Raw genomic sequence first — 23,441 nt, forward strand, 5'->3', positions numbered from 1 at the left:
GTTGAGGATGCAATAAACGAGTTGAGGATGGAATAAACAAGTTGAGGATGTAATAAACAAATTGAGGATGTAATAAACAAATTGAGGAGGTAATAACCAAATTGAGGATGTAATAAACAAATTGAGGAGGTAATAACCAAATTGAGGATGTAATAAACAAGTTGAGGATGGAATAAAGAAGTTGAGGATGGAATAAACAAATTGAGGATGTTATAAACAAGTTGAGGATGTAATAAACAAGTTGAGGATGTAATAAACAAATTGAGGATGTAATAAACAAGTTGAGGATGTAATAAACAAGTTGAGGATGGAATAAAGAAGTTGAGGATGGAATAAACAAATTGAGGATGTTATAAACAAGTTGAGGATGTAATAAACAAGTTGAGGATGGAATAAAGAAGTTGAGGATGGAATAAACAAATTGAGGATGTTATAAACAAGTTGAGGATGTAATAAACAAGTTGAGGATGGAATAAAGAAGTTGAGGATGGAATAAACAAATTGAGGATGTTATAAACAAGTTGAGGATGTAATAAACAAGTTGAGGATGGAATAAACAAGTTGAGGCTGGAATAAACAATTTGAGGATGAAATAAACAAGTTGAGGATGTAATAAACAAGTTGAGGATGTTATAAACGAGTTGAGGATGTAATAAACAAGTTGAGGATGGAATAAAGAAGTTGAGGATGTAATAAACAAGTTGAGGATGGAATAAACAATTTGAGGATGAAATAAACAAGTTGAGGATGGAATAACCAAGTTGAGGATATAATAAACAAGTTGAGGATATAATAAACAAGTTGAGGATAAAATAAACAAGTTGAGGATAAAATAAACAAGTTGAGGATATAATAAACAAGTTGAGGATATAATAAACAAATTGAGGATGTAATAAACAAGTTGAGGATGTAATAAACAAGTTGAGGATGTAATAAACAAGTTGAGGATGGAATAAACAAGTTGAGGATGGAATAAACAAGTTGAGGATGGAATAAACAAGTTGAGGATGGAATAAACAAGTTGAGGATGGAATAAACAAATTGAGGATGCAATAAACAAATTGAGGATGTAATAAACAAATTGAGGAGGTAATAAACAAATTGAGGAGGTAATAAACAAATTGAGGAGGTAATAAACAAATTTAGGAGGTAATAAACAAGTTGAGGATGTAATAAACAAATTGAGGAGGTAATAAACAAATTTAGGAGGTAATAAACAAGTTGAGGATGTAATAAACAAGTTGAGGATGGAATAAACAAGTTGAAGATGGAATAAACAAGTTGAGGATGGAATAAACAAGTTGAGGATGGAATAAACAAGTTGAGGATGTAATAAACAAGTTGAAGATGAAATAAACAATTTGAGGATGGAATAAACAAGTTGAGGATGGAATAAACAAGTTGAGGATGGAATAAACAAGTTGAGAATGGAATAAACAAGTTGAGGTGGTAATAAACAAGTTGAGGATGTAATAAACAAGTTGAGGATGTAATAAACAATTTGAGGACGTAATAAACAAGTTGAGGATGTAATAAACAATTTGAGGATGTAATAAACAAGTTGAGGATGGAATAAACAAGTTGAGGATGGAATAAACAAGTTGAGGATGTAATAAACAAGTTGAGGATGGAATAAACAAGTTGAGTAGGTAATAAACAAGTTGAGGATGTTATAAACAAATTGACGATGTAATAAACAAATTGAGGATGTAATAAACGAGTTGAGGAGGTAATAAACAAGTTGAGGATGTAATAAACAAGTTGAGGATGGAATAAACAAGTTGAAGAGGTAATAAACAAATTGAGGATGTAATAAACAAATTGAGGATGTAATAAACAAGGTGAGGAGGTAATAAACAATTTGAGGATGTAATAAACAAGTTGAGGATGTAATAAACAAATTGAGGATGGAATAAACAAGTTGAGGATGGAATAAACAAGTTGAGGATGGAATAAACAAGTTGAGGATGGAATAAACAAGTTGAGGATGGAATAAACAAGTTGAGGATGGAATAAACAAGTTGAGGATGGAATAAACAAGTTGAGGATGGAATAAACAAGTTGAGGATGGAATAAACAAGTTGAGGATGGAATAAACAAATTGAGGCTTGTAATAAACAAATTGAGGAGGTAATATACAAGTTGAGGATGTAATAAACAAATTGAGGATGTAATAAACAAATTGAGGAGGTAATAAACAAGTTGAGGATGGAATAAACAAGTTGAGGATGTAATAAACAAGTTGAGGATGGAATAAACAAGTTGAGGAGGTAATAAACAAGTTGAGGATGGAATAAACAAGTTGAGGATGTAATAAACAAGTTGAGGATGGAATAAACAAGTTGAGGATGTAATAAACAAGTTGAGGATGTAATAAACAAGTTGAGGATGTAATAAACAAGTTGAGGATGTAATAAACGAGTTGAGGATGTAATAAACGAGTTGAGGATGTAATAAACAAGTTGAGGATGGAATAAACAAGTTGAGGAGGTAATAAACAAATTGAGGATGTAATAAACAAATTGAGGATGTAATAAACAAATTGAGGATGTAATAAACAAGTTGAGGATATAATAAACAAGTTGAGGATATAATAAACAAGTTGAGGATATAATAAACAAGTTGAGGATATAATAAACAAGTTGAGGATATAATAAACAAGTTGAGGATATCTATCTATAATTCCACTAATCTCTGTGTGTGTGTGTGTCTGTGTGTGTGTATGCGACCGCTGTTTCTCGACAACTACCGGTCTGATATACTTGAAACTTGCCAGGTATATTGCTGGGGACCCGAGGATGTGCCTTTTCAAGGTTTCATATTAATCGGACAAGTAGTTACCGAGCTATGGCGATTTCTTTACCAAACTCCGCAAGCCGTTCGCTTTGGACCAAACCATTGCATGTAAATAGAGGGGGGGGGGGTGTTCTGTGGTCGTTACTGGCTTTGCGAATGGACCAAACCATTCCATGTAAATAGAGGGGGGGGGGGGAGATTGTCACCGTACTCGCAAGCCGTTCGCTTTGGACCAAACCATTTCATGTAAATAGAGGGGGGGGATTGTCACCGTACTCGCAAGCCGTCCGCTTTGGCTTTGCGAATGGACCAAACCATTTCATGTAAATAGAGGGGGGGGATATAATTTTAGATATATATATAGTACGGGCATGCCCACCATTTCATGTAAATAGAGGGGGGGGGGGGGGGGATTGTCACCGTACTGGCAAGCCGTTCGCTTTGGACCAAACCATTTCATGTAAATAGAGGGGGGGGATTGTCACCGTACTCGCAAGCCGTCCGCTTTGGCTTTGCGAATGGACCAAACCATTTCATGTAAATAGAGGGGGGGGATATAATTTTGTACGGGCATGCCCTAGTAATAAACAAATTGAGGATGTAATAAACAAGTTGAGGATGTAATAAACAAGTTGAGGATGGAATAACCAAGTTGAGGATATAATAAACAAGTTGAGGATATAATAAACAAGTTGAGGATATAATAAACAAGTTGAGGATATAATAAACAAGTTGAGGATATAATAAACAAGTTGAGGATATAATAAACAAGTTGAGGATATCTATCTATAATTCCACTAATCTCTGTGTGTGTGTGTGTCTGTGTGTGTGTATGCGACCGCTGTTTCTCGACAACTACCGGTCTGATATACTTGAAACTTGCCAGGTATATTGCTGGGGACCCGAGGATGTGCCTTTTCAAGGTTTCATATTAATCGGACAAGTAGTTACCGAGCTATGGCGATTTCTTTACCAAACTCCGCAAGCCGTTCGCTTTGGACCAAACCATTGCATGTAAATAGAGGGGGGGGTGTTCTGTGGTCGTTACTGGCTTTGCGAATGGACCAAACCATTCCATGTAAATAGAGGGGGGGGGGGGGAGATTGTCACCGTACTCGCAAGCCGTTCGCTTTGGACCAAACCATTTCATGTAAATAGAGGGGGGGGATTGTCACCGTACTCGCAAGCCGTCCGCTTTGGCTTTGCGAATGGACCAAACCATTTCATGTAAATAGAGGGGGGGGATATAATTTTGTACGGGCATGCCCTAGTAATAAACAAATTGAGGATGTAATAAACAAGTTGAGGATGTAATAAACAAGTTGAGGATGGAATAACCAAGTTGAGGATATAATAAACAAGTTGAGGATATAATAAACAAGTTGAGGATATAATAAACAAGTTGAGGATATAATAAACAAGTTGAGGATATAATAAACAAGTTGAGGATATAATAAACAAGTTGAGGATATCTATCTATAATTCCACTAATCTCTGTGTGTGTGTGTGTCTGTGTGTGTGTATGCGACCGCTGTTTCTCGACAACTACCGGTCTGATATACTTGAAACTTGCCAGGTATATTGCTGGGGACCCGAGGATGTGCCTTTTCAAGGTTTCATATTAATCGGACAAGTAGTTACCGAGCTATGGCGATTTCTTTACCAAACTCCGCAAGCCGTTCGCTTTGGACCAAACCATTGCATGTAAATAGAGGGGGGGGTGTTCTGTGGTCGTTACTGGCTTTGCGAATGGACCAAACCATTCCATGTAAATAGAGGGGGGGGGGGGGGGGAGATTGTCACCGTACTCGCAAGCCGTTCGCTTTGGACCAAACCATTTCATGTAAATAGAGGGGGGGATTGTCACCGTACTCGCAAGCCGTCCGCTTTGGCTTTGCGAATGGACCAAACCATTTCATGTAAATAGAGGGGGGGGATATAATTTTAGATATATATATATAGTACGGGCATGCCCACCATTTCATGTAAATAGAGGGGGGGGATTGTCACCGTACTGGCAAGCCGTTCGCTTTGGACCAAACCATTTCATGTAAATAGAGGGGGGGGATTGTCACCGTACTCGCAAGCCGTCCGCTTTGGCTTTGCGAATGGACCAAACCATTTCATGTAAATAGAGGGGGGGGATATAATTTTGTACGGGCATGCCCTAGTAATAAACAAATTGAGGATGTAATAAACAAGTTGAGGATGTAATAAACAAGTTGAGGATGTAATAAACAAGTTGAGGATGGAATAACCAAGTTGAGGATATAATAAACAAGTTGAGGATATAATAAACAAGTTGAGGATATAATAAACAAGTTGAGGATATAATAAACAAGTTGAGGATATAATAAACAAGTAGAGGATGTAATAAACAATTTGAGGATGTAATAAACAAGTTGAGGATGTATTAAACAAGTTGAGGATATAATAAACAAATTGAGGATGTAATAAACAAGTTGAGGATGTATTAAACAAGTTGAGGATGTAATAAACAATTTGAGGATGGAATAAACAAGTTGAGGATGTAATAAACAAGTTGAGGATGTAATAAACAAGTTGAGGATGTAATAAACAAGTTGAGGATGTATTAAACAAGTTGAGGATGTTATAAACAAGTTGAGGATGTAATAAACAAGTTGAGGATGGAATAAACAAGTTGAGGATGGAATAAACAAGTTGAGGATGTAATAAACAATTTGAGGATGTAATAAACAAGTTGAGGATGTAATAAACAATTTGAGGATGGAATAAACAAGTTGAGGATGGAATAAAGAAATTGAGGATGTAATAAACAAATTGAGGATGTAATAAACAAATTGAGGAGGTAATAACCAAATTGAGGATGTAATAAACAAATTGAGGATGTAATAAACAAATTGAGGATGAAATAAACAAGTTGAGGATGTAATAAACAAATTGAGGATGTAATAAACAAATTGAGGATGTAATAAACAAATTGAGGATGTAATAAACAAATTGAGGATGTAATAAACAAATTGAGGATGTAATAAACAAATTGAGGATGTAATAAACAAGTTGAGGATATCATGAACCAGTTGAGGATGTAATAAACGAGTTGAGGATGGAATAAACAAGTTGAGGATGTAATAAACAAATTGAGGATGTAATAAACAAATTGAGGAGGTAATAACCAAATTGAGGATGTAATAAACAAATTGAGGAGGTAATAACCAAATTGAGGATGTAATAAACAAGTTGAGGATGGAATAAAGAAGTTGAGGATGGAATAAACAAATTGAGGATGTTATAAACAAGTTGAGGATGTAATAAACAAGTTGAGGATGTAATAAACAAATTGAGGATGTAATAAACAAGTTGAGGATGTAATAAACAAGTTGAGGATGGAATAAAGAAGTTGAGGATGGAATAAACAAATTGAGGATGTTATAAACAAGTTGAGGATGTAATAAACAAGTTGAGGATGGAATAAAGAAGTTGAGGATGGAATAAACAAATTGAGGATGTTATAAACAAGTTGAGGATGTAATAAACAAGTTGAGGATGGAATAAAGAAGTTGAGGATGGAATAAACAAATTGAGGATGTTATAAACAAGTTGAGGATGTAATAAACAAGTTGAGGATGGAATAAACAAGTTGAGGATGGAATAAACAAGTTGAGGATGTAATAAACAAGTTGAGGATGTAAAAAACAAGTTGAGGATGTAATAAACAAATTGAGGATGTAATAAACAAGTTGAGGATGTAATAAACAAGTTGAGGATGTAATAAACAAGTTGAGGATGTAATAAACAAGTTGAGGATGTAATAAACAAGTTGAGGATGTAATAAACAAGTTGAGGATGTAATAAACAAGTTGAGGATGTCATAAACAAGTTGAGGATGTTATAAACAAGTTGAGGATGTTATAAACAAGTTGAGGATGTAATAAACAAGTTGAGGATGTAATAAACAAATTGAGGATGTTATAAACAAGTTGAGGATGTAATAAACAAGTTGAGGATGTTATAAACAAGTTGAGGATGTAATAAACAAATTGAGGATGTTATAAACAAGTTGAGGATGTTATAAACAAGTTGAGGATGTAATAAACAAGTTGAGGATGTAATAAACAAATTGAGGAGGTAATAACCAAATTGAGGATGTAATAAACAAATTGAGGATGTTATAAACAAGTTGAGGATGTAATAAACAAGTTGAGGATGCAATAAATATATTTTGGATCTAATAAACAAGTTGATTATCCAATCAAGTAAGATGAGAATCTAATAAATGTAATTCAAGTTTTTAAATCCAATGAAATAAAATAAAGTTTTAAAGGTTATTTTAAAAAAAGATTTGGAAAGTTATCACTGTTTCAATAAACCGAAATGAATGAATGAATGAATGAATCCGCCGTTCCTGCAGTATATGCAGTAAAAAAAAATGGTGAGGTGATGGTGTAACCATGATGGTGATGTGTAATGGTGTAAAAAATGGTGAGTAGATGTATGTAAAAAAAATGGTGAGGTGTAAAACTACCATGGTGATGGTGTAAAAAATGGTGAGTAGATGTATGTAAAAAAATGGTGAGGTGTAAAACTACCAGGGTGATGATGTAAAAAAAATGGTGAGTAAAAAAAACTACCTTATCTAACACATTGCATTAGTTATTCGTCCCTGTTGTTTGTCCTTTATGACATACCTAAAAACAGTAAGTTTCCGGTTTGGAATGATTTTCAATTTTGTTTGACTTCAGACAGGCAGGCAGACACACAATAGGAATTACCATACTCCTCTCCGCGCATGTGCAATCGGGTTGAGATTCGATACAATTTGCCAAATTCAGCGCCAACATACTGCTAAACTGTAGATTCATCTTCTGATTCAGGTTCTGATTCGTGCTCTGATTCGTGTTCTACAGTGTTCAAAATATAATATTCAATTGAAATTAAGTAATTGCTTTATCATAAACTAACATAAATACTTTATCATAATCATAACATAAACTTTATCATAAATTTTGTGAGATGCATTTCCTTTGACCGTGCTTCTGAAGTCTGCCTGTCGATTGTAAATATTGAACTGAGGCCAGTGGGAGCCGCATGCTCATTGGTGCATCTGTGCTGGCAGTGTTCACCAATGGAAAGGAGTTCTCCTGCACAAGATGTGACAAACAGTGAAAATGTCAGTCCAACAAACAGCCTCCTCTATGGAACCTCTTCGACTCCAGCTTTTCCTGTGTGCCCTCCAACACCGTATATAAATCAGGGTGAGCAACAGTCCAGATATTCAGATGAATGTTTCCTTTTCTCTTTTTCATTTATGTGCATAAATACAGCGTGCCAAATTATTTTGTTTAACAGAGGCTTATGGATTGGTTCTCGTCTGTCCGTCCATCCGTCCGTCTGCAACCATATCTCGGAGATGTATGCACTGATTTTGTTCAAACTTGGTGCAAAGACAATACATGAGGGTGAAGGAGCTGGGGCTCCCACGTCGATCGGAAGAATGGACGCGACAAAAAGCTGGAATTCATCCGAGTTGCTTTAATCAAACCAAACACTCAGGCACTCTGAAAAGCCCGTTTATCGGGCAGCAATATATATACATATTATCCTGGAGCGTTTGCCCAGGAAAGGCGAGAGGGGGCGTGGCCCAGCATCCTGGCTGCGGCCTGGCAAGTTGAGGGCGAGCCTGCCCGGGCGTCCTGGACGAGCCCGGCATGGTGATCGCTCCGCGTCCTTGATAGGTGCAAGGCGATTGTGAAAACCCAGCGGTAGCCGCTACACACGTCCCCCCAGAATCGACTTGCACCGGCAGGGTCAATTTGAGGGGGGTCCTGATGACCCGGCTGAAGCGACCCCTGGCGGGTCGTGGGAGGGGGTCTGGTGTGGTGGTGGGCGGTCGAGTGGGGGGCACCGTGGACGGGGGGCGGCCTCGCCGCGGCGGAAGGGCCACCCGTGGTGGGTGGTCGACGTCCACGTGCGCCGGCTTGAGGCGGTCCACCGCAATCCGGTCCGACCTGCCGCCGATGTCGATGACGAACGACTTGTCGTCCCGTCGCAGCACCCGGAAGGGCCCGTCGTATGGCGGCCGGAGTGGCCCCCGATGTGCGTCGTGACGCACAAAAACATACTCCGCTGTGCGAAGTGCTGGGGGGACGTAGGACTGGGGGTCACCGTGGTGGGATGTTGGCACGGGGGCAAACCATCGGGCGGCCTCCTGGAGGTCCGAGCGCTGGTGAGCTGCGGACCAGGGACTGGTAGCGTCGGGCACGAATTCGCCCGGGACGCGTAGCGCCTGGCCATACACAAGCTCGGCGGTGGATGCCTGGAGGTCCTCCTTGGGGGCCGTGCGGAGGCCCAAAAGGACCCACGGCAGCCGGTCGGCCCAACCGCCGTCTTGAAGGCCGGCCATGAGCGCGGCCTTCATGGAGCGGTGGAATCGCTCGCACAACCCGTTTGCTTGGGGGTGGTAGGCCGTAGTACGGTGGAGCTTGACCCCCAGGTTGCGGGCGACCGCGCCCCACAGCTCGGAGGTGAACTGTGGTCTGCGGTCTGACGAGATGTCCTCCGGTGCGCCGAAGCGGGCGACCCAGGTGGCGATGAAAGCCTGCGCCACGTCGGCGGTGGTGGTGGAGACGAGGGGAACGGCCTCCGGCCACCTGGTGGTCCTGTCCACCATGGTGAGCAGGTGTGTGAACCCCCGTGGTGGGGGGAGGGGGCTCACCAGATCCACGTTGACGTGGTCGAAACGTCGTTCGGGCACGGTGAAAGGTGCCAGCGGGGCCTGGGTGTGTCGGTGGACCTTGGCCCGTTGGCAGGCCGTGCAGGTGCTGGTCCATTCGAGGACGTCCCGACGAAGGCCGTGCCAGACGAATCGCGCCGACACCAGCTTCTGGGAAGCTTTCCGGCCCGGGTGGGAAAGGCCGTGGAGGGAGGCGAAGATGCGGCGTTGCCAGGTGACGGGCACGATGGGGCGAGGCTGGCCTTGGGAGACGTCGCAGAGCAGGACAGTGTCCGCGAAGGGGATGTCGGCCAGGCGGAGGCCCGTGTCCGCCGCCCGGAGGGCTTGCACCGTGGTGTCGGTGGTTTGGTCCGCCGCCATAAGCGCAAAGTCCACGCCCAGGTGGACCGCGTTCGCGCTGGCCCGGGAAAGACAGTCGGCCACGGCGTTGTTTTTGCCGGTGACGTGCCGGATGTCCGTGGTAAACTCCGACACGGAGGAGAGGTGGCGCTGTTGGCGGGCCGACCACGGCTCCGTGACCTTGGCCATGGCGTAAACCAACGGCTTGTGGTCGACGAACGCCGTGAAAGGTCGGCCCTCCAGGAGGTGGCGGAAATGGCTGACGGCCAGGTGTAGACCGAGGAGCTCCCAGTCAAACGTGCTGTATTTGAGCTCGTTCGGCCGGAGCTGCCGGCTGAAAAAAGCGAGTGGCTGCCAAACCCCGTTCACCCATTGCTCATGTACGGCGCCCACCGCGTAGTCAGAGGCATCCGTGGTGAGGGCGATGGGAGCGTTGAGCACCAGGTGAGCGAGCAGTGTTGCGTCGGCGAGGGCCCACTTTGAGCTTTGGAAGGCCGCATCCATTGCTGCGGACCAGGCAATGTCGTGCTTGGCCGGCTTGCCCCGGAGGGCTTCGTAGAGGGGCCGAATGAGTTGAGCAGCGCGGGGCACGAAGCGGTGATAAAAATTCATCATTCCCAGGAATTCCTGCAGGGCCTTTATGGTGCGGGGACGCGGGAACGTGGTGATGGCCTCGACCTTGGTTGGCAGCGGCACGGCCCCGTTCTTGGTGATGTGGTGGCCCAAAAAATCAACGGCCGTCGTGCCGAAGTGGCATTTGGCCGGGTTGACGATGAGGCCGTGCTCGCTGAGGCGCCCGAACAGTGTTCGGAGGTGGAGGAGGTGCTCGGCCCGGGACGTGCTGGCGACGAGGATGTCGTCCAGGTAAACGAAAAGGAACGGCAGGTCACGCAGCACGCCGTCCATCAAGCGCTGGAACGCCTGAGCCGCGTTCTTGAGACCAAACGGCATCCGCAAGAATTCGAATAAGCCGAACGGCGTGATGACTGCCGTTTTAGGGACGTCGGCCGCCCTGACAGGTACCTGGTGATATCCCCGTATGAGATCAATTTTCGAAAAAATGACCCGTCCCGCCAGACGGGCGGAGAAGTCTTGGATATGCGGGATCGGGTACCTGTCGGGGGTGGTAGCATCATTGAGACGGCGGTAGTCGCCACACGGGCACCATCCACCCCCCGGCTTTGGCACGATGTGCAGTGGCGAGGCCCACGCGCTATCGGAGCGCCGCACGATGCCGAGGTGCTCCAACGCGTCGAATTCGGCCTTCGCCACGGCGAGCTTGGCTGGGTCGAGGCGGCGGGCCCTGGCGTAGACCGGCGGGCCCGTGGTTGATATGTGGTGCTCGATCCCATGCCGTACTGCGACGGCCGAAAACGTCAGCCGCGTGAGGGCCGGGAACTCCGTGAGCAGGCGAGCAAACTTGTTCGCCGCCGGGACGGCGCATGCCAGCTCGGTCGGCGCGGAGCTGCTCAATGTGCATACCAGGGAGCTGAAGGTTTCGGCGTTGATTAAACGACGCCGTTGGACGTCCACCAGCAGTCCGTGTGCGCAGAGGAAGTCGGCGCCTAGCAGACCCATGGGCACGTTTGCGGTTACAAACGTCCAAGCAAAGCGTTGGCCGCCAAAGCAGAGGGTGACGTTGCGCGGGCCGAAGGTGCGGATGGTCGATCCGTTGGCCGCAACCAAGGAGGGGCCGCAAACCGCGGATTGCCTGTCCTGGTCAGAGGCGGGTATGACGCTCAGTTGGGCGCCGGTGTCGCACAGGAAGCGCCGTCCGGACGCTTTATCCGTGATGAACAGTAAGTTGCCCGTGTGGCCGGCGCTCATGGCTGGTAATGAACGCCGGCCCGGCCGTTTCCCGGCCTGCCGAAGGTGCACGGGGGTCGGCATGTCCGGGCCTTTTGACCGAACCTGGCATGATAGTAACACCACGCTTGGTCCGGTGGAGGCCCCGGTCGTCGTGCTGGAGGTGGTCGGCTCGGTGTAGCGGCCGCCAATTGCGTCGGCAGTTCGGTCGTCGACCGTGCCGGGTGCTCGGGCGCCATGGGTGTTGCGTCGGACGGCGGTGGGTCCCATGTCGCTGCTGCGATGCGCTGTCCTGCGGCGGAGATCTTGTCGGCTTCTCTGGCAAGGGCCCGGGGATCTGTGATCGTCGTGCTTGCCAGGGCGAGGCGTACCGGGTTAGGCAGCTGACGGAGGAACAGCTCCCGGAACAGGAATGCCGGAGAGTGCTCGCCGAGCAGTGAAAGCATGTAGTCCATTCGCTCGGAAGGGCGCATGTCGCCAAGCTCGGGCAGGTCGAGCAGGCGCCGTGCGCGCTCCGCCGATGGGAGGGCGAAAGCGTCGAGGAGAAGCTTCTTAATCGCGCCGTATTTGTCAGCGGCTGGCGGGCTCTCGAGGAGGCTCAGGGTGCGGGCCGCGGTGGCCGAACCGAGCGCTACTACCACATGGTGGAAGCGGGTGTCGTCGGCCGTGATGCCTCGCAGGGCGAACAGGGAATCCGCCTGTGCGAACCAAACCGCCGCGTGAGCCTCCCAGAAGGTAGGCAGTTTAAGGGCGACTGCCATGTCCATGTCGGTAGGTCACCAATGAAGGAGCTGGGGCTCCCACGTCGATCGGAAGAATGGACGCGACAAAAAGCTGGAATTCATCCGAGTTGCTTTAATCAAACCAAACACTCAGGCACTCTGAAAAGCCCGTTTATCGGGCAGCAATATACGTATATACATATTATCCCGGAGCGTTTGCCCAGGAAAGGCGAGAGGGGGCGTGGCCCAGCGTCCTGGCTGCGGCCTGGCAAGTTGAGGGCGAGCCTGCCCGGGCGTCCCGACCGAGGCCTGGCAAGTTGAGCGCGGGCCTGCCCGGGCGTCCTGGACGAGCCCGGCATGGTGATCGCTCCGCGTCCTTAATAGGTGCAAGGCGATTGTGAAAACCCAGCGGTAGCCGCTACAAGGGTATACATATGCAGAAGATTTTGTTTGATAATCCGACCAAAGATGGCCGACTGTCGGCCTTTAACTCCGTACAGCAAAATGACTAAAACCTCGGGGGCTATGACATTTGATGTCTTTTTCTTCTTGTTACTATTACTCTGTTGTTGTTAAAAAAGGATAATTTTCTAACTTCATTACTGTTTTCTTTAAAGACTAATTTTCATGTTATAACATTGTCAAGTTGTAACATTTATACACTTCCTCATGACCGCCCTCAGTTACAAGCAGTTGATGTACTTGTCCCTTGAATCCTTCCATTGCGTTTTTGAGGTTGTCCTGCAGAAGGGGTCGGATAGCGCATATAGTCCTCTAATGAAGATCGCTTATCCTGGCAGTTTTTTATAATGCAGAAATATTTTACAGTGACCTCACAAATAAAGTCAAGTGGTGTCAGGTAACAGGAGTTAAGTGGTCATGTGATCTGCCTATCATGGCAACCCAGCATCCAAGAAAAACTTCACTGAGGAAGTTTTGTAGAGCAATGGCAAAATGGAGAGTGCCCATCGGGCTGAATGGTTATCCTGTCCTTTAGAGGCCTCTGTCTGCTCTCAGCTGTTGGAAGAAGGATTGTCTAACATTTTAAGGTCACTTTCTCCTGTCACTGGGTTCAGTAAAGAAGAATACCAAAGCTCTGTCAAGAGTAGGGTACATTGATGATCACAATGATGTTGTTCATGACAGAAGCCTTAGTTTAGCTGAAGTATGTTTTTGATAAACTCTTCTTTTTGATGAACTCTTAGGGGTAATTTGTGGTAGTATAACAAACAGTGGATGTCTGTGCAGGGCGATTCACCCCAAGTCCTCTCCGGAGCTCAACATTGTCTGCTCTTCATCTTCACAGTCCGCCCAGAATGGCTTATGGTCGAGGTCTGTCTATACAAGCCACAATAATTTTGTTAAACTTGATCTCACTTTGGTAAACCCATGCTGACTGTCCTTAATTACTTTGTATCTTACCATAATTCACCAAATGTCCGTCCGTCTGTCTGTCTGTCTGTCCGTCCATTCCCAGGTACCACAAAAACGGCTGAATCGATTGCAACCAAATTTTGGGTGGGTAATCCTGGGACCCCCTGGAGTAAAATAGGCTATATTGTTTTCCCAATTTCAGCTTTGGTCTCAAGCATTTTCATGTTTGGACTCCCGCCTAACGTTATTGTCCCGCGTACCGCACAAATGGCTGCTCCGATCGCAACGATACACCTCCATGCCCGTGGGATTCCCATGGGTGACCCCACTGGTTTATTTAATGGTTCCTCATCTTGTCCCTAATTATCATCTCCAACACCTTCCCTACAACTGAGGTTAAGCTGGCAGGTCTATAGTTCCCCAATTATTCTCTGGAACCTTTATTGTCCCTCACCACTTCGACAAGGTCGGGGATGCAGACACTAAAATGAACCCAGACCAACCGATTTATTTATCTCTCCATGTATTTTTTTGTACGTGATATTTCAAAAACTGTTGAACATTTAACTTTCATATTGCAGACATCAATTCGTCAAGACATTATCTCAACCTGATTAGATCACAGCTGTGATTGGCTGAATTATGTTACAACCATTTCAGAAACTTGGCTTGTGTACATGGTATTTTAAAAGATGTTCAAGATTTTGCTTTCATTTTACAAAAATATATTCCTCATAACACCCAAAAAGTGGGGGACCAAGAGTAGCAGCTCCTTGTTAAAGTAGAACGTCACTCGGTAGAGCGCATACCTCCACCAGGCTGAACAGTTTACATTTTGTATCCCACTGATAGGCCGGATCTGGATTCGGGTCTGAGCCAAAATCGAATCGCTTTTTTCTTGTCACATAACCAACTCATCCACCGAGTTTTGTCTTAACTCGTCCACAACTTTTTTGAGATATCCTGCTATGTATCGTTTTGGGCCCGATCTGTCAATGGTGAAGAATCACTTAAGAAATTCCACTAGCCGGATCCGGATCTGGATCTTCACCAGAATTGAATCGATTTGTCCTTGTCACAAATCCAAGCTGTCCACCAAGTTTAGTGCGAATGTGTGCGTAACTTTTTGAGATATCCTGCTCACAGTCGAACAAACAGACAGGGGTGAAAACATAACCTCCATCCACCTTCAGTAGTGGAGGTAATGATGGTGTTACATTTGCCATTCTCCAATGCTCCTGTACCTGTCCTGACTCTCCTGAGCTAATAAAGATAATATCAAAAGATTGACTTCTGTTTCCGGTCTTGCTGGCGAGGGTTCGTTTATTTGCAGCTCTACACGCTCTCCATCGAAATCGAAGTTAAGTAATTGTTCCCATTTGTATTTTCGTTATAACTGTATTTATTTTATGGTGTGTACGTACGTATATTGTCCCGACGATGATTTTCGGTGCAAATCTTTCATACCTGTATTGAAAATCGTGTTAATTCGTGTCGTGTCTTGAGGCCTTGTACAGTTTACACTGTACAACCTTGAGGCTTTGTTTTTCTCTCAGCGGTCCGTCATTTGTGATCCAATAACTTTCGTTCTCTGTTTTCGCAGTCTTTCCACCCCAAAGCCTACTTCCTTATGTAAATCTCAACTCAAAAAAACAAAAAAAAAAGACATTACCTTCTCTGTGCTCATTCGTTTATTCATTCTTATTCGTTCATTCGTTCTTCGACCACGTGTTTCTCCCCCATTTCCCCAGATAGATTGTCAAATTTCAACTCGTTATTTTATCGTCCATGCGATATTGTTTGATTATAGTTAGTTTTGGTTTGAATTTCCTGTAACTCGTAATTAATTAATTGTGTTCTGCTCCTCGTGTGCGGCCTTGTAGTTGTACCCCCGTCGGTGTTTTGTTAACTTAAGCGTGTTTTGCTTGGCTCTTAGTTTTTTCCCTTCTACCCCGAACATAATACTCTGTCTAACGATCTAAATCCCCACCCCCCCCCCCCCAAAAAAAAAAACAAACAAAAAAAAAAATTTGTTTTTTATTTTCCTTTCTCCATGTGTACTGTTGTCTCATCCTGTATTTTCTGTCCAGGTGTGCTATTCGCCCCGCCCCCATTATCTCCTTGCCATCCACCATTTGCCCTGTTCACGTGACTCGTGGTGGTCCCTCTCGGCTCTCCCCCCGTTGGTATTTTGTGCATAGAAGATTGTTCACAGTTCTGTTTAAATATTATTTAAATATGTTTAACCTTTCCCCTTCTGTGTTTTATTCAGTGGTATATGACAACACGCTGTTTTTCTTCCTATTTAAAAAGCTTTTCTCAATTTCCTCTCCAACTCATTCCACTTCCAAAAAAAAGAAATTCAATATCTTATACGTCTCCCTCACTACATGGTCTAAATTCACATTCATTCCATCCCTCCTCCATTGTTCTGAATCGGATTGCTAACTTGAAAATCACAACAAACCCAATTTGTTATCAATGTTCGTCTTTCATTAATCATCCACTTTCTAAACTCCCCTCTTGCCCCTCCCATCCAAATCCCCCCCTTGCACCTACACTCCTAAACTCCCCCCTTGCCCCTCCACTCCTGAACTCCCCCCTTGCCCTTCCCCTCCTAAACTCCCCCCTTGCCCCTCCCCTCCAAATCCCCTTTTGCCCCTCCACTCCTCAACTTCCCCCTTGCCCTTCCCCTCCTAAACTCCCCCCTTGCCCTTCCCCTCCAAATCCCCCCCCTTGCCCCTACACTCCTAAACTACCCCCCCTTGCCCCTCCACTTCTAAACTTCCCCCTTGCCCCTTCCCTCCAAAACTCCCCCCGTGCGCCTCCCCTCCTAAACTCCCCCCTCACTCCTCCCCTTCAAAACTCCCCCCCAACCCCTTCCATTCAATTCTCCCCCCATACCATTCCTCTCCAATTCTCCCTCCTCCTCCAAGCTGCCTCCTCCCCACTTCGTCTCCCTTCTATCTCATACCTCCACCCCCCCAAACCTTCTACTTTCCTCTGCCCCCTCTCAAACAACCCCTCACTGTGCCTCATCCCTTCACCATCAAACCTTTCATCCTCCTCATCCTTCCCTTTCTTGGAACTCTTCTGCAATATCTGACACACTATCAACTGCTCTCCCTAACCCCCCCCCCTCTCATCCTTCATCTTACCCTACTCCTCCCCTCCCCTCCCCTCCCCTGTACCCGATGCTCCCCCTCTATCTTCATTAACGGTATGGACCTCAAACATCCGGGGCCTTCGCTCAAACCTGACTGATCTCTCCATACAGGTTGCTTTTGACAATCCAGACTTGATCTGCTTAACAGAGACTTTCCTCCCTCAAGATGTCTCTGATTCCTTAATATCTCTTCCTGGTTACTCCCTCCTCCGGTATGATAGACCTGAGCCTCGGCCTGGTGGTGGGGTGGCTATCTTTATCAAAAACTCTCTTCCTCACTCTCCTTGCACTGCCCTCTTTCCTCCTCACCCCCAGGAGTACCTCTGGCTACGGCTTCCTCTCCACTCCCACCTTTTGTTCATATGTGTTCTGTACCGTCCCCCAAACAGTGATGACTCCATCTACATTTCACTGTCTGACAACATGGACCAACTTCTATCCACTCATCCCAACTCTCTCTTCCTCATATGTGGTGACTTCAACTGTCATCATGCCACCTGGTTGGGTGTGGGTTCCCCTCTCACCAGTCATGGCACCTCAGCAAAGGACTTCTGTGACTCACTGGGATTGACACAATCTGTCAATTTCCCGACCCGGATCTCAGCCAATGGAGTATCTTCTCTTCTAGACTTGGTTATGACAAACTTCCCTGCTAATGTCTGCTGCTCTTCTTCTGCTCCAATCGGTTCTTCTGATCATGTGCTTGTCAAAGTGGACATCTCTCTGGCCATTCTCAGAGAGCCTCCTCAGCGTCGACGAGTCTGGCATTTCACTCAGGCCGACTGGGACGGTCTTCAAGCAGCCATCAATCGTCTTGATTGGTCTCCCATCTCCACTGCCTCTGACATCAATTCTTCCTGGGAATTCTTCCAAAGCAAACTGATCTCTCTCATGTACAGATTTATCCCATCTCGCCTTCAGTTGTCTTACCCTTCCTCCCGTCCATGGTACACTGAATCTTGTGGTGAGGCAGTTGCCCTGAAACAACTTGCCTTTGCCTCTTGGAAGGCTAATCCAACTGAAGGCAATCTCAGTTCCTTCCACCAAGCTCGGAACAAGTGTGTGTCTACCCTCAGGAGTGCCAGGAAGCACTATCTCTCCTCACTCAAGAATGAACTCTCAAACCTGTCTCCTTCCTCCAAATCCTGGTGGCGTCTGGTCAAATCCGTTTCTGGTGTTTGTTTCCCCTCCCTCACCTCAAATGGCCACGCAGTTGACATCCCACGTGACAAAGCCGAATGCCTCAACTCTATGTTTGCCTCAAAATCCTTAGTCCCAAACCCATCTCTCTCTGTTCCCACCTTTCCCAGTCAAACCCAACTGCTCCTGAACTCTGTGTCCTTCTCTCCTGACAAGGTGGAGGAGTTTTTGTCAAACCTCGACTCTGATTCTGCAACTGGACCAGACGGCATCAGCCCATGGGCCTAAAATCCTGCTATGCCGCTCTATCTCACCCTCTCTCTGTTCTTTTCACCCTATCTTTTGCTCAAGGTCATCTGCCAGCATCCTGGAAATCAGCTAACATTACCGCTTTACACAAAAAAGGTGCAAAAACAGATCCTTGCAACTACAGACCAATCCGCCTGCTCCCAATTATCAGCAAAGTCATGGAATCCATCATTGCTTCGGATATGAAATCTTTCCTCTTCTCCAATGGCTTGATCTCTGATCATCAATTTGGTTTCAGACCAGGTCACTCTACTCTGGACATGCTGCTTCTGCTGTCTCAACAATGGATGGAGGTCCTCAATGCCAAACAGGAAATCAGAGCCGTCTCCCTTGACATATCACGTGCCTTCGATACGGTCTGGCACCCAGCTCTGCTCACCAAACTCTCCTCCTATGGTATCCATGGAAATCTCCATGCATGGCTTGCGGACTTCCTCTCTGGTCGTAGTCAACGTGTGGCCCTGAATGGATTTCTCTCATCTCCCCTTCCTGTTCAGGCTGGAGTTCCCCAAGGCAGTGTGCTGGGCCCTGTGCTTTTTCTGGTCTTTATCAATGATCTCTCCGACTCTATGGAAAATCCTCTCTATCTCTTTGCTGATGACTCCACTCTCTGCCGCTCCATGCCTCTTCCCTCAGATCGGCAGTCTGCAGCCTCCTCACTCTCTGAAGACCTGGACAAAATCACAGACTGGTCAAACAAGTGGAACATGTCTTTCAATCCTGACAAATCTCACTCTCTTACTATGTCTCTCCAAAAAGATCGACTGGACAACCCTCCCATCTACTTTCTCAACAATCCTTTCCAAGAAGTTCTGTCACTCAAGCTTTTGGGTCTCACTATCTGCCATGATCTTTCTTGGGAAAACCACATTTCCAAGCTGGCCTCCAAAGCCAGTCGCCGACTGGGCATCCTCCGTCGTGCGAAGTCCTTCCTCGGCACACCTGAGCTCCTCACCACATACAAGGCTTTCATCCGCAGCTCAATGGAATACTGTTCTCCCCTATGGGCTGGTGCTCCTGCCTCACACCTGGCTCGGCTTCACGCTGTTGAATCCAAAGCTTTCAAAATCATTGGAATCTCCCGCGATGAAGCTATCTCTGAGGGCCTTTCACTCACTCACCGCAGGCAGGTAGGTGGTCTTTCTGTCTTCTACCGACTCCTCTCCGGCCTTGCTCCCCCAGCTCTCTCTGTGCTCTGTCCCCCAAATATTCCTACAAGTCGCACATGATCTGCCAGCAACCCTCTGATGGTTAAACTGCCGAAATCTCGGCTCTCTGCTCACCTTCACTCTTTCATTCTTCTTTTCTCCTGCCTCTGGAACAAACTCCCACACTCCCTTCAATCCCACTCCTCCCTCCAGGTCTTTAAAACAGCTGTTCACCACCATCTCTTATCTTCCCCCATCCAAATCCTTGATCTTTTCTACCCCCACTAATTCACCCCAGATCCACCTTGTTTGAAATTCCAACTTCTTTCCTGGAAGTCCTGGCAGTGTCCATATGTTTATACCTCTTCCGCCCCCCCCCCACCCCCCTTCACATGCCTCCCCCCCAAAGCCCTCTCCCTCCCACAGATCTCTCGATGTCTCCATGTCTCTCGGTCCCTGCTCTCAAATGTTGTGTTTGTGTCCTTCCCCCTCTCTCCCCATCTTGTCTACCGCTCCCGATGTTATTTGTTTTATGTGTCTGTTTGTCTTTCTGTGTGATTAATGTTCGCTCTTTCACGAGCCTCGATCTTGTATACAAAAAATAAAAAAAATAAAAAAAATCACACCTCATTTTTATTTGTGCTTCTTGTTCAGTCTGCATACCTGTTGTTCTCTCCATGTACTTATTTTTGCTTCTGGGTGGACCTCTTTTCTTCATAGTACTTCCTATTTCCTTCATGCATACCTTATTTCTGTCATCTTTATTCTTGAGTCTCTAAATCTACTCGTTTAATTTCCAACAATGTACTTGCATTTTGGTTAGACTGAGAAAATGACAGTTCATTGTTACATATAATGTTATTATCGCATAAGTAAACCACTCGTATTGGTAACACAATATGCTCTTGTTTTGCATGTCTAACTGGAATATATTGTCTTTATTTCAAACATTGAGGTAATGATGTACCTGTATAGGTATGATATGTGTTGTGTCATTAACCACCTCCTTTGCACTGTGCTTTGAGCAGACATTGCCCCTGTGCCAGAAGCTTGGACTCCAAATGGCACATACCCATGCCATTCTGAAGGACTTTCAGACCCCTCAGCTTGTGGCCAAAGCTCGCCGAGCCAGGGGTCTCCTACCGAACGAGTGTCTGGTCTCGATCACATTCAACTTTCTGCATCTCCTTCTCTACCGATTCACACCTACCGCCTACCCACGCATCAATGGATGGGACAAGATTCTTCACGCATACCGACCGCCTACCAGGCTGAACCTCACGCGCAATCCAGCTATGGATTTCTCAATGGCGCTCCACGCTGGGCATCCTCCACTGCAGTCGAGGCTTTGGGCCGGGCAAGTCACACAGCTAGCGCTTCCTCTGCTGATATCCACCGTCACCCAAGCCTTACTTCACTACCTAACGGTAAGGATAAATTGCAGATCTTATATCTCCGAGCATGATGGATATTATTTTGCATTACATCAAAAAACATTGTCCTCTTTAGCCTGAGGACACTTCTATTGAAAGACCTGAACAACTCTTATCAATGCCACGGGTGCAGGTGTTCATGGTAATATGTTGAAAACTATGATGTACTCAAAGCTGTTTTTTAAAAAAAAGACGTTTAAGTGATAAAATGGAATCATTTCCTCTGAAGAGATCCTTGTGGAAGAACTCCTAGTGTATCCAAACACTGTGTGTATCTTGTCTTGTAGAGAGTACTATGGAATCACACGCACGAGTGAAGTTCGTCCAAGATACGGCAAAATACTGGTACAAGAAGGACATCAGCCGAGATCAAGGTGGGCGGCTCTTGTCAAAATCATATTACGAGACATTCTTACATCACGTAATGAGACAAACCTGCAGTACAACACTACATGTTCAACTCAAAAAACAAGTCCTTTTTAAAGAAAAATCTTTGCACAGGAATAAAGAGGAATGAATGACTGAAGGATGTCAGGAAAATGAAGACACGTCGACTAGCTAAAGGATGACATGTAAAGATGGTGTGTCTGTTTTCACCCCCCCAACAACTTCAACCCCAAAACTACAATCTTGGTCTTATTCCCACTCGTATCTTAAATTCTGATATGTATGCTCATCTGAAAAGAAGCTTTTCATCTCGTTTTGACTTTTTTTTTAACCGACGGTCCAACAGCTGTCACCCTGCTCAAAGACAAAGACCCCGGAGCTTTTGTGATCCGTGACAGCCACTCATATCGCGGAGCGTACGGCCTAGCCGTGAAGGTTTCCGAACCACCGCCGGGTCTGGAACAGCCTCGTAAAGGTACATTCCACCGGACACTTTATACCTTACTGAGTGGAGAAGGAATTTGTCTGGTCTACCGGTTGGGAAGAGCCTCTAATAGGAAGGCCCTGCCACCTTTCACCATGCGTACGGTCAGCATGATGTCTGATTCTCAGTTCTCTGGTGTATTTTCACAGATGGCATGCTCGGGGAACTGGGAAGTGAGTTGGTGAGGCATTACCTCATTGAGTCAACAAGCAAGGGTGTGCGGCTGAAAGGTTGTATTAACGAGCCAACCTTCGGTATGTTCATCACCTGCTGCACACGTCTAAACTTTTATTGAACAACGACTCATTTGTAATTTCATTTACTCACACCTTGAATGCCTTTTGGAAGACAAGTAGGCCCATAATAAATAACTGAATTTGCACTTTTTCTGTCCATTTCAACTCAACAGGAAGTCTGTCCGCCTTGGTGTATCAGCATTCCATAACACCGCTCGCCCTGCCGTGCCGTTTGGTCATACCGTGTCAAGGTAACTGAGCACGTTTTCCCTTTGGAACAGATAAGTTTGCTTGGATTTTTCTGTCTGATGAGTCATTGCTTTTTCATCTACTGTGCCCATAGACCCGACAGAAGGTGTCGATGTAGACTCTGCAGAAAACCACACTTCAGAGATCCTCAAGCAGGGAGCTGGTGGGTTCAGACAAGTTGTAATTGCTTTGTTATCTTTTATTTTCTCATTTCCCTCTTTGTTCCATCTTGTTTTGTTTTCCCTTTTTCTCATTATTTTCAATATATCTTCACCTTTTAGCTTGCAACGTTCTTTACCTGGGTACGGTGGAACTGGAATCGCTAACAGGGCCGGAGGCTTTGGGAAGAGCCATCAGGTTAACGTTGGACAATCCTCCCTCGGAGCCCACGGTCGTGCACTTCAAAGCAGCCGCCCAAGGAATCACGCTGACCGATCACCAGCGCAAGTCAGGAACGCACAGAAAACGCACGCATGCAAACTCGATCGAGCAGCGTAATAAGCAACCGAGACTTTCTTACTTGATTGGCGAATTTGAGGCACAATCTTGCAACCAAAGTCTGAAAATGTCACTTCCTTATTTTCCTTTTTTTTAAAGCGCGAGAGAGAAAAAGCAACTTTTAATGGTGCATTATCACGTGCAGACGCTAACGATCCCATTTACCTTACAGGGTGTTCTTTCGAAGATACTACAAAGCGAGCAGCATCACCTTCTGTGACGTGGACCCGCAGCAGAGGAAGTAATCATGCTTGCATTACAATCTGTTGTGGAGACAACACCTCGGATACTAGAAATGCTTTTACGCTTTTGAATGATACAAAGTAGATTTAGTGATGCTTTTCTTGAGTAGTGGCACGTGTTCAAGTTAAAAAATACAGCAGTTTTTCACACAATGTGCACTTCAAGGTGAACTTTGACACTTTGTTAAATAACCTCAATGTGTGTCTGCTTACAGGTGGCCAATTGATGAGGGGAATTCTGCCAGGTAGGATACATTTTTTAAATTGGTATATTTTTATTCTCTCTACTTTAACCTCTTCCACGTGATAGGGAAGAGTATTTATCCAACAACTCTATTTGCACTTTTTTTTTGGTTTCTCTTTTTGCTGAAAATTAAATGCAAATTATTGTGCCCGG

The 23,441-nt window shown here is 45.5% G+C and overlaps 1 protein-coding gene across 7 annotated transcripts in view; it reads left to right on the forward strand.

The window, feature by feature from the left end:
* LOC137429477 (tensin-3) overlaps positions 1 to 23,441 on the forward strand; it is a 386,475-nt gene that overhangs the window by 358,248 nt on the left and 4,786 nt on the right. For all 7 annotated transcript variants that reach the window (XM_068119427.2, XM_078780742.1, XM_078780746.1 and 4 more), the window contains 11 exons: positions 7,895 to 8,033; positions 13,627 to 13,710; positions 20,544 to 20,942; positions 21,236 to 21,322; positions 21,682 to 21,810; positions 21,969 to 22,073; positions 22,229 to 22,306; positions 22,399 to 22,467; positions 22,586 to 22,751; positions 22,975 to 23,043; positions 23,260 to 23,289. In XM_068119427.2, the coding sequence (XP_067975528.2) occupies positions 7,895 to 8,033; positions 13,627 to 13,710; positions 20,544 to 20,942; positions 21,236 to 21,322; positions 21,682 to 21,810; positions 21,969 to 22,073; positions 22,229 to 22,306; positions 22,399 to 22,467; positions 22,586 to 22,751; positions 22,975 to 23,043; positions 23,260 to 23,289 (1,355 nt within the window). The remainder of the gene's footprint in view (positions 1 to 7,894; positions 8,034 to 13,626; positions 13,711 to 20,543; positions 20,943 to 21,235; positions 21,323 to 21,681; positions 21,811 to 21,968; positions 22,074 to 22,228; positions 22,307 to 22,398; positions 22,468 to 22,585; positions 22,752 to 22,974; positions 23,044 to 23,259; positions 23,290 to 23,441) is intronic.

This window comes from Myxine glutinosa, chromosome 6 (genome assembly GCF_964187855.1).
Source record: "Myxine glutinosa chromosome 6, kmMyxGlut1.1, whole genome shotgun sequence".
Taxonomy (NCBI): Eukaryota; Metazoa; Chordata; class Myxini; order Myxiniformes; family Myxinidae; genus Myxine; species Myxine glutinosa.